Below are 12,484 nucleotides of genomic sequence, written 5' to 3' on the forward strand. Positions count from 1 at the left end.
ATATATATATATATATATATATATATATATATATATATATATATATAAGGATTTTAAATGTGTGAAATTAATCAAACCTCTAGATTTCTTAACTATGATAAAAGTGATTGCAACCATCATTGAGTCTTCTTCTTGGATGTTGATTGTTTTTTCAAATTGAGACTATGTTTGACTACAAAGTAACTTTAACAACTTCATTTATGAAAATAACCAATAAAAAAGAGAGATGTGAAAATATAATGTTCTATATTACATTCGATTGTGTAAAGAAATGTATATATTAATGAATTGTATGAAATTATTATTTAAACAAAATTTATAATTAATAAAGTAAGGATAATTTATTTACTCTTTTAGTATCAATTCCACTTTCGTTATTTTTGTTGGTTTGCCACTAACAAGTACCTCCTCTTCATTTCCAAGTGCATGAAGTATACCAATATTGCCTATAATAAAATATGAGATATGTTAGAGTGAAATAAATTAGTTATCAATTTGCAAAAAAAAATAAAATTAATGTTGTACTTGTTAAGACAGCTCTATCATTCATCCTTTGAGCTAGAATTTACATTGAACCAAACTCAAAATAGTGTTGAGGAATGTTAATGGATATGTTATTAATTTTCTTGATAACAATAGTAAGCAAAAATAATCCTATGCATCATTTATTGATACAATTCTTAAATTATGTATGGTGTATAAGTTTTCCTCTTGTAAAATATCATTGAATTTCGAAATCATATTTTCCGGTATCGCTACATGTAGTGAAGTTTCCTGTTGCAATATATTTAAAAGTGCAAATCAGGTTAAAATTAAAAATATTAAATAAATTTAATCAATATAAAATTTGTTTAAAGTAATTTAATGTAAAAAAATTGCATTTTGTGATATGTAATATTGGAGATAGTAAATAAAATTATTGCAATAGTTAAAGTTGATGTGAAATATATTTTTTTACATACTAATGTGAAAAATAAATAAATTTCAATTTTGTTTAACTAATATATTTTTTTATAGATTAGTTTAAAAATTAATTTTAGATCACGAATTTTGTTGATATGAAATATTTATTTATATTTATAAAACAAAAAATATATTAAAATTTAGAAATTACTAATATGAAAAAATTGAATGATATGTAAAATATAAAAGAAAATGGTTATAGAATGTAATATAGAATATTGAAAACTAAGGGTCCTGAACATGAAAAACATTTGAAGGTCAATGAGATTGAGCTAAAATGTTTTAGTATAAAATTTGGTTATGTTGTGAGTAACATTAAAGAAATAAAAATGGAAAGAGAAGGATAGACACAAAAGGTGAATATTCTTCTTTCTCCAAATTATCAATTTTTCTTGACATAACAACGTAAGAGTAAGAAATTCAGCTTTTATATATTATAAATAGATTAGACTATTAGAGAATAAGAAGTTCAACATAAAATTAAATAAAGTTGTACTTTTCTTCCTAACTAGGAACAACATTTCATAAAAGACAACACAGTACACGTAATACATTTGTTTTGTATCAGAAGTCAAATATTTAGGAAATACAATAAATATTTATAGAAGTTTCACTGTTTGAAGAATAATTTACCAGAAATAAAATTATTTTATTTCTGGTAAAATTCTTTTCAATTTAAGAACAATCAGCCACTAAAATTGTTCATGTTGAACAAAATTAATCAATTATCTGACTAATTGTTCTTCAACTGAAAATACTTTTACTAAGAACACTTGTATTTTTTTCCTAAACATTATAGTGAATATGCTACATATATACCATATTTACAGCGGTATAGTGTGAAAGAATCAGTAAGATTCTACAAGTTTGTGGTTATCTCCATCAGCGACTCTGCTTGTGAGGGAAGGCCTCATTGTGACAATGGCTGATTCATTAGCCCCAGCTTTAAGAGCAGCCTTTGCAGCTTCCAGGAATCTCTTCACCGCATCTTCTGCGTACCTGTTTGCTTCTTTCACTGTCATAGTTTTACCAATGTTTGGATAAGAGTTGAGTACATAATCACCATTGAGCTGAGATGCAAGCTGGATTAACTCCACTTGGAATTCTGAAAGACTTGAGTCTTCTCTTGGTCCATGTTGCCTTAGCATCTTGATGTCCGGAAGAGTTTCTATATAATTGGAAATAATGTTAAAAACATAGTGCAGGAAATAAATAAATCACTTGCATCAAACGGCTCTAAACAGAAAATGACAGATAAAAAGCTTTGTGTACTATGGATCTTTATGCCAACAAGTGCGCCATTTGTGTTTCAATATACCTTCCAAACCTGGGTTTTAGATGTGGACAAAAGTGGAAACTTACTAGTTTTTTCTTATTGCAGTTAGCATGAGAGACATAGGAAATTTCCAAGACTGCATTCAGGCATGGCTTGCACAGCACTAGACTGGTTTAATTGTGCTCATGTTCTCACGTAAGAAAGTGTTCTCACAAAAATCGTATTATATATATATATATATATCCCCAGTACCTCAATCTCTCAGCCAAGTAAGCATCTTGAGTTTGCTAAAGAAAAAAATGCAGACCAGTATGATAATGTATTTATACATTAATTTGAAGTTAGCTTTTTATGATGGACCAAATTTTAAACACAATCATGTCTGGTCAGGAAAAAGTTGCTTTCATTGGATGCCTGGACTAGAGACTACAAATGAATTTACCAAAGCATATATCGTAGTTCAAAAAGTATTGATTTTGCTACCATAACAGAGTACCAAGAATGCTGAAAATAGATGTAAATATCAAAGAAGTAGATGCAAACCTGGACAATCATCACGGGGAGTATCTCGAATGTAAAAGTACTTTTCAAAGGTACCAGCCCATGCATCTCTCTTTGTCAAGAAATTGGATTTTAAATTGAAAAGCTTCTTTACTGTGGCAGGGATAGAGGAATGTTCATATTGAGAATATGGTGTGGGCCCCTCGGCTTCATGAATCACTGCACAAAATAAATAAATAAATAAGATCAAGAACCAACTCTTGCTGAAAATGGAACCGACAAACATGTACTGAAATAATTAAAACTTATTTTTGAGAAATTGGACAAAAGAAGCAACAACAGGAATAACCACATAATGAAAAACATAAATGCTACTTTTCAGAGTTCCAATATTTGCCTTTGTTCACAATTTTTAAATATTGCAATGGAGTAGAAATATTTCTTTTCATTGTCACCTTCAAGCAATAAGCTACTTTATTACTGTTCATTCAGTACATAAATGCTCGAACTAAATTCTCTGATAAGTGAGAACTACAGTATACACAAAGATGACCAAAACTAGTTTTCAGCATATTATACAAGTACATAGGAGCATAAAATTCAGTACATCATTTTGAAGTAATATAAAACAAATCCAATTAAAAAATAAAAATACTGTTAATGGTACATGCACATAACTCCATCAAGTTCAAAAGTGAGTAGATTCATGCGAAACTAGAAACACTTGTATCTCAAAACTCCATTAGCAGTACCAACCTCATGCCAATTAACTCTACGTCAAGACCCAAAATGACATCAACAAAGTCAAGTACAATACAAATCCCACAAAAGCAATTAAATAGTAATTAATTAATGTCCTCAAAACACCAACACCAACCAAATAAACCTAAACATCTTCACGCACAAGTATACTTGAACCAAGCCTAAAGGTACAATAACCCAATCTGCATCAAAATTCCAAGACCAACAACAAAAACACACTCAGCAACAAGTCAAAATCCCCTATCTAAACCCAACAAAGCCAAAAAGAAATTCAACTCAATCCACAAAACCAAAACAGAACTCATCCCAAACCATCAAAATAAAAAAGAACAATAAGACCTTATTTGTTTACTGTTTTCTAAAATTTGTTTGTCCTCTCAACACATCTGAAAGTATTTGTCCTACAAGCACATCTCTATTTTCTAAAATTTTCCCCAAACACCTGAACAGAGCACTCCAAAAAAAGAGAATAAAGAAACATCTCCCAACCGCTTCTGTTTTTTAGTTTTCAAACAAGAATGGAAATTATTTTAAAAAAACAGTTTTTTGAAATCAGTCAAAACCCAAACCATCTCAATTACCCAATGAAACCTCAACACTTGTCCCCTGAACACTTGAACAGACTACTTGAGGATGAAAAAACATCTCCCAGCAGTTTCTATTTTTTGGTTTTAGAAATAATCTTCAAATTCCGATGAAAACTATTTTCAAAAACAGATTTCCCAAACTAAAAAACAAACCAATCAAAACCCCAAGTCATCTCAGACCTCAATTACCCAACACACATTCAAAAAAGCTGAAAACTTTAGAGCACATACCAGTACCCTTGTCGATCCAAGGCGAGATAATAAACGTGGGAACCCTCACCCCCAACCTATCAAACCCAAAGTAATAAGGGTGGGGTCCAATGATCCCATCGGGGTTAGGAACCCCTTCCACCGGCGTAGCCACATGGTCATAAAATCCACCATGCTCATCGTAAGTAATCAACACCGCCATCTCCTCCCACTGCGGACTCTTCCTCAAAACCTCATACACCTCCTTCACGAACATCTGCCCCGCCGCCACGTCATGCGAGGGATGATCATCGTTCGCCGGAAAAACCTCGACATCGAAGTACCTCTGCTCCACCACCACGTAATTCGGCAGCTTCCCTTTCTCGGCGTGTTTCTTGAACTTCAAGGCGTAGTCATGGAACTTCACGGCGTTCTTTAATTTGCGCAGGCTCTTGAAGAAGAGTGTGGCGGGGATGTTCTGGTAGTAGATACCGAAGGAGAGGTTGTTCTCGTTGAGCGAGTCGAAGATGGTTTTCTGAGGGAATCCGTGGATGAGGTCCTTGCGGACGTTGCTCATGGCGCCGTGGGAGGTAGCGGAGTGGACGTAGAACCGGTTTGGTTGAGTGGAAGCCGGAACCGAAGCGAACCATTTGTCAAATAAACCGAATTGGTTGGCTAGAGCGGTGTAGACGGGTAGGGTTTGGGGTTTGAAGCCGCTCATGACGGTTTTGGACATGCCAGGGAGTATTGACTCGGCTTGCTGAGCGAAACCGTTCATTGGAGGAGGGACAGCGGAAGTGTCGTTGGATCCGAAGATTTGTTCGCGGATGGCTTGGAAGGAGTGGCCTGGGTCTGAATCGATGAAGAGAGCGTCGTCGGAGACGGGGACTGTGGGGGAAGAACGGGAGGAGACGGAGAGGGGGTTGGATTCGGTGCCGGTGAGGCCATCGATGTCGGGGCGGGAGGATTTGAGCCAGCCGAGGACGTGGTCGAAGGAGCGATTCTCCATCACTATCACCACTATGGTTTTGATCGGCCCTGGGATCTTGTGCTTCTTGCGGAAGGCGACGGCGGAGGTGGCTGCGGGAGAGAGGAGGAGGAGGAGGAGGAGCAGAGGAAGAGGGACTCGACGCCGGAGAGGCATCTCTTCGTCCGCGGGGAATTGGAAAAATGAGATTGGAAAACGGAGAAGCAAGGAGTTTGTTTTTTTGACCGGGGAAGTTATGGTTGTTAGTTAAGTTACTTACTTTTCAGCTGGGCTTGGTGGGGACACTATCTGTATGTCTTTAAATTTTAAGCTAAAATTTATATTTATATTTTTTATTTTTTTAATTGAGATATTTCATTTTTTAATTTTAAAAAATTGTATGATTTTAGTTATTTATTTTTTAATTAAGACATTTAATTATTTATTTTTTAATTAAGACATTTAATTTTTTATTTTTTAAAATTTTACAATTTTAGCTATTAAAATATATTAAAAGTTATAAAATAAAAAAATTATTATATAAGATATGAAATTGAAAATTTTTTATAATTTTTAATAAATTTTAATTAATAAACAAAATTGTGTTGAATTGGATTGTTAAAATAAAAAGTGTGATGGATTTCTAAAGGAAAATTAAAATAAAAGTAAAATTTTGATGTTTTGTCAAAATTACTTTAGCATTAAAAGTACTTTAGCTAAAAACCAGCATGCACTAACTTATTAGCAAAATTACTTTTGTTTCAACTAATTTTCAAACATGATTTAATTTGATTAAGGTAATAAAGGAGTTGCCGCTAAGTTACTTAGCTGAGGTGTTGATGGGGATAATAATGAAGGGAATATGACACGGGATATGCTTTCAAATTAAGGATCGCTTGTTCTTGTCGTTGGCTTTCTCTTTTCTACGAAACACCCAAATTTTATGTACGTGTGTGTAAATATTCCAAGCAAATTCAAATTCTCACAATTTCGTCATTTTGTCAAAATCAAAAATAAAAAATGTTAAGTTTTGATAGAGTTTCAAGATAATAATAATAATAATAATAATAATAATAATAATAATAATAATAATAATAATAATAATAATAATAATAATAATAATAATAATAATAATAATAATAATAATAATAATAATAATAATAATAATAATAATAATAATAATAATAATAATACACTCTCTTTTATTTAGTTTATTGGAATTCTTATTTTTCGTAGGACTAATTATGCCAGTTTTGCTTTTTATTTAATGATTTTTATTTCTAAATTAATAAAATTTACATTAGATTTTAATAATTTAGTTTATGTTGTTGTTAGTGTAAAAGATATGCTATCAATTGATTAAAAAAGCAAGAAAAATATGATTAGTAAGATATTTATTGTAAAAATTAACAAAATATTATTTACTCAACTTCAATAAATTAAAAAATGTGTGTCGATATCATCTATCTAAAATATTGTATTTCTAACATTTTATATTTGCAACAAAATAAAATATCAGAAAAACAATTTATATTTTTTTATTGTGCATGAGTCGGTTTTTTCTATGTATTCGTCACGCGTGAGATTCGTAGTGTCCTTGGTGGGTACGGAACGTCGTTTTAGCGATGTCGTCGATAGCCATTAAGATCTGATGAAAGCCTTGCCTGAGGTCTAACTTGGAAAACCATGAAGCCGAACCAAGTTCATCAAGAAGTTCATCAATCGTCGGCATTGAAAACTTGTCTTTAACCGTCAAAGCGTTCAACACGCAGTAGTCAACACAGAAACACCAACTTCTGTCCTTCATCGTCACCAAGAGGACCGGCGAGGAGAAAGGGTTGTTACTCAGTTGTATAAGTCCCGATGATAGCATTTCATTGACTTGCTTTTCGATTTTGGTTTTCTGAAAGTGCGGATAACGGTAAGGGCGAACGCTAATGAGTGGGGTGTTTGGTAAGAGGTGAATTTGGTGGTTTATTGGTTGTGGTGGTGGGAGGGTAGTGGGTGGTTGAAATAGGTGGGAATATTGGCGGAAGAGCTTGGTGATGGCGGGGTATGGGGAAGGGGCAGGTGAAGGAGGGGTGGTGGGTAATCGATATATGGAAGAAGGCTGAGGCTGAGTGGGTTTACATAAGACGTCAGAGTTGGAGGGAGGAAACGTCTGCCAGGACTATCGGAGCATCCGCACGAAGGAGGACGGAACGACCATCATATTCAAATTGCATGGTCAAAGCGGCATAGTCCGTGATGTTGATGTGCCATTATTTTCTCTTATTTCTTAACCCTTTTTGCACCATTTTAAATACTGATTAGTCTTAATTGTCAAATTAATTAGGCAGTTTTATTATTTGGGCCCATTCAGCTAATTTGATGTTTTTAATCTAATTTCAGGAATTAATGAAGCATTGGGCTTGAATCCAGAATTGGGCTTGGGCTTGAATCCAGAATTGGGCTTGGACTTGAAGAGGACAAACTATTTTATTCTACAAAATTAGATCTTATCTAGATATTATTTAGATTTGATCTCATCTAGATATTATTTCATCTAGATCTTATCTTATCTAGATTTGATTTGATTTTATTTATGGGCTTGGATTTAAAACAGATTTGTAAGCTTTGGGGCTGAAAAACTATATAACAACACCAAGGTTCTAGTTTAGGCTCTCTCTTCTCTCTCCCCTATTTTCGTTTTCTAGTTTTAGGCTTTTTCTTTGAGACATTTTTTTTTCGTTTTGCAATTCCAGTAGCAATAAAATTTCGTTCTTCAATCTATAAGTTCGTTATCTATTGATTAATGGAAGGCTAAGTCCGCAGCGTTGCTTTCTCTTGAGGATCAAGCGCAGTTCTCTTTGAGGTTCTATTATTATTGTTAAATTCTGTTCAGTTTTTCCTCTTCACTAATTACTCTAAATTTGTTGCTATTAATTCATGTATGCTTAGTGCTTGATTAATTGTCTCTGCGCTTAATTTACGTTTATGCTTAATGATCGTTTATGAGTAATTGATGTATGTGTTGCTTAATCACATAATGAATGCCTTATGTTAAATTTCTCTTAGTAATTTAATTTAGGGTTGGATTAAGTGGTTAAACTGATAAAGGATAAATTCTCGCAACCTAGGATAAGAGACTTGCTTATGAATCAAGGGGAAGCAACGTATTTTAATTCTGATATTTTCTAATTCAATTGTACTCGTTGTTTAATTTACAAAAGCAAACACCCCCCTCCCCCAATTCGTTACTATTTTCCTACTATCTGTTATGAACATTTGGCGCCGTTGCCGGGGAACAATGTCCAAAGGTTCATAATAGCTAGTGTCGTGTTAGTGTTTAATTCTTGTGTTCGTGTTAGTGTTGTGTTAGTGTGTGTTAGTTAGTGTTGTTTAGTGTCTTGGTATTTTGTTTAGTGTGTGTTCTGTTTTAGTTTTTCTGTTAAGCGCTTCCCCTGTTTCAGTTTTGGGTGTTTTGCGACGGATTTTGTGACCACTTTTGCTTGCGGCAAAACTGAGTAGTAGTGGAAATCCCTTAGCGACTGATTTTAGAGACCATCCTTGCTGAATTAATTAGGAATTTTTGTTTTGGTAGCTAGAGTTGTTATTTTTGGCTGATTTTTTTTGTGGTCACTTCTTTTGATCCATATTTTGTGGGAAAAATAGTTGGAGCCCTTAGTTTGGTCAGATTTGAAAGTTTCAAAAAAGTAGCAAATTTGATTTTTGTCAAAATTTCAAACGGCCATAACTTTTGCTCCGGTTATCAGAATCGCAATTATTATATATGTATTTGGGGTAGAAAAAAATTTCCCATGTCGTGGCAGCCAGCTAGCTGAGGTCTCCTTCTTCCAAAAATTTCAATTTTGTCAAAAGTTTTTTATTTTCCAAGTATTATTCTCTTATTTTTCTTAACTTATCATTTTTAGCTTATATAGTTAGACTTTGAATTTTCGTTTGAAATTTTTTGTGCTATCTTCTCATCATTTTATAAGGTTGCTCACAAAATTTTAAGTCATTTGGATATCATTTAATGGTAATTGTAGTTCAAACCTACAATGTTACTTGCATAAGAAGGCAACTAATTGTGCATGCTGAATTTAGTGTATGACTAGAGGAAATCCATTTGACTTACAACCCTTTGATCCTGAGATAGATAGGACATTTCATAGATTAGTTAGACTAAATTTAGTACCTTTTGAGCATCCTGAACATTCTGTTATTGGTGATTTTGAGTATTATAGTTTTGAACATTTTGATTTTGCACATTCTGAGAACATGGCACAACCTCCACCCCGTGAGAGGACTCTAAGGGAAATGGCTGCACCTGATTTCACCTACAACAGCTTGTGCATCCAATACCCTAATGAGGATGTCCCATATGTTCTTAAAACTGGACTGATCCATTTGTTTCCAAAGTTTCATGGCCTTGCAGGTGAAGACCCACACAAGCATCTGAAAGAATTCCATATTGTCTGCTCCACCATGAAACCACCAAATGTCCAGGAGGATCACATATTTCTGAAGGCCTTTCCACATTCTTTAGAGGGAGTGGCAAAGGACTGGCTATATTACCTTGCTCCAAGGTCCATCACAAGCTGGGATGACCTCAAGAGAGTATTCTTAGGAAAAAATTTCCCTGCTTCCAGGACCACAACCATCAGAAAGGAAATTTTAGGCATTAGGAAGCTCAGTGGAGAGAGCCTATATGAATACTGGGAGAGATTTAAAAAATTATGTGCTAGTTGCCCTCACCACCAGATTTCTAAGCAGCTTTTCCTCCAATATTTTTATGAAGGACTCAGCAACATGGAGAGAAGTATGATAGATGCTGCCTGTGGTGGAGCCCTTGGAGACATGACCCTTGCTGAAGCCAGAAATTTAATTAAGAAGATGGCTTCCAACTCCCAGCAATTTAGTGCTAGAAGTAATGCTATTGTCATTAGAGGAGTGCATGAAGTAGCCACAAATTCATCCTCATCAGGCGAGACTAAGAAGCTTGAAGGTAAATTGGATGTCTTGGTTAACCTGGTAACCCAACTAGCCATGAATAAAAAATCTGCACCTGTCGCCAGACTCTGTGGTTTATGCTCCTCCATCGACCACCACACAGACCTTTGCCCTTCTGTGCAACAATCTGAAGCAATTGAACAACCTGAAGCTTATGCTGCAAACATCTGCAACAGACCTCCTCAACCTCAGCAGCAAAATCAGCCACAACAAAATAATTATGATCTCTCCAGCAACAGGTACAATCCTGGATGGAGGAATCATCCCAACCTTAGATGGTCGAATCCTTCACAACAATAGCAGCAACAATAATAGCCTTATTTTCAAAATGCTACTGGCCCAAGCAGCCCATACGTTCCTCCACCAATCCAGCAACAACAACAACAACAACAACCCCAGAAACAGCAAACAGTTGAGGCCCCTCTGCAAACTTCCCTTGAAGAACTTGTGAGGCAAATGACTATGCAAAACATGCAGTTTCAACAAGAGACCAGAGCTTCCATTCAGAGCTTAACTAATCAGATGTGACAGTTGGCTACACAGTTAAATCAACAACAGTCCCAGAATTCTGATAGATTACCTTCTCAATCTGTCCAGAATCCTAACAATGTGAGTGTCATTACATTGAGGTCAGGAAAATAGTGTCAAGGACCTCAACCAGTAGCATCTTCCTCATCTGCCAATGAACCTGCCCAACCTCACTCTATTCCAGAAAAAGATGATGACAAAAATTTAAAGAGTAAGTTACCTAACAATTTCTATGCAGGTGAATCTAAAGACAAGCAGCATATCCCTCTTCCATTCCCTCCAAGAGCAATTTCCAACAAAAACATGGAAGAGGCGGAGAAGGAGATCTTGGAAACATTTAGGAAAGTAGAGTTAAACATACCTCTACTGGATGCAATAATGCATATTCCAAGATATGCTAAATTCTTGAAGGAGCTGTGCACTAATAAACGGAAGCTTAAAGGAAGTGAAAAAATTAGTATGGGAAAAAATGTATCCGCATTGATTGGTAAATCTGTTCCCCAAATCCCTGAAAAATGTAAAGATCCAGGTACATTTAGTATACCTTGTATTATAGGGAACAATAAGTTTGACAATGTCATGTTAGATTTAGGAGCTTCTGTTAGTGTTATGCCTCTATCTATTTTTAATTCTCTATCTCTAGGTCCTTTGCAGTCAACTGATGTGGTAATTCATTTAGCTAATAGAAGTGTTGCCTATCCTGCTGGTTTCATAGAGGATGTCTTAGTTAGAGTTGGTGAGCTGATTTTCCCTGTTGATTTTTATATTTTAAATATAGAGGAGAGATTTTCTAAAGGATCAGTTCCCATCATTCTAGGCAGATCTTTTATGAAAATTGCTAGAACTAAGATAGATGTATATGCAGACACACTATCTATGGAGTTTGGTGATATAACTGTTCATTTTAATATTCTTGATGCTATGAAACACCCATATGAAGATCTTTCTGTATTTCGTGTTGAAATAATTGACCATATTGTTGATGAATACATGACTGATCTTCATTCTAATCTGCATGCCTGTCACTCTTCATGCATTTAATATGAATTTGTACTTGATCATATGTCTGAATTTGATGCTGAGAGTGAATCTGAATTTGATATTCATTACATGTCTGTTGATGTTTTACCTCTTGAGATTGATTTTATAGAGTCAGATATAACTAACCATGTTTCAGGAAGTACACATACCACTATCCAGCCATCCACACCAGGATTGAAGCCTCTGCCATCAAATTTAAAATATGCTTACTTGGATGATAGCAAAAGTTTTCCAGTAATTATATCTGCCTCCCTTGTTGATGAGAAAGAGGAGAAGTTGTTATCAGTTCTCAAGAAGCATAAGAAGGCTATAGGCTGGACCTTGGCGGACATTCCTGGTATTAGCCCATCCACATGTATGCATCGAATAAATTTTGAAGATGAGGCTAAACCAGTAAGACAGCCACTGAGAAGACTCAACCCGAAGAATCTTGATGTAGTGAAGAAGGAGGTAACCAAGCTTTTGCAAGGTGAAATCTTTATACTATTTTCCTACTATCTGTTATGAACATTGCAACATGTCCCCTTTTTCTTTTAAAATTTGATCGAGGCCATACCTGAATCAAATAAACATTAAAATGTAGTAACAAGGAAGTGATCCTAGGTCGTTTCCCAACGAGCAATGATAAACCAAATGTTCATAACAGATAGTAGGAAACGAATACAAATTGGGGGG

At 34.8% G+C, this 12,484-nt stretch overlaps 1 protein-coding gene across 1 annotated transcript; it reads right to left on the reverse strand.

The window, feature by feature from the left end:
* Positions 1 to 1,459: 1,459 nt before the first annotated feature.
* LOC100796378 (non-specific phospholipase C1) lies at positions 1,460 to 5,529 on the reverse strand. The gene is made up of 3 exons (XM_003539234.5): positions 4,321 to 5,529; positions 2,783 to 2,959; positions 1,460 to 2,131 (listed from the first exon to the last, which is right to left on the reverse strand). The coding sequence occupies exons 1-3, from the start codon at positions 5,420 to 5,422 to the stop codon at positions 1,812 to 1,814; spliced, it is 1,599 nt and encodes a 532-aa protein (XP_003539282.2). The 5' UTR covers positions 5,423 to 5,529; the 3' UTR covers positions 1,460 to 1,811.
* Positions 5,530 to 12,484: the final 6,955 nt, after the last annotated feature.

Source organism: Glycine max, chromosome 11 (assembly GCF_000004515.6).
Source record: "Glycine max cultivar Williams 82 chromosome 11, Glycine_max_v4.0, whole genome shotgun sequence".
Classification (NCBI taxonomy): Eukaryota; Viridiplantae; Streptophyta; class Magnoliopsida; order Fabales; family Fabaceae; genus Glycine; species Glycine max.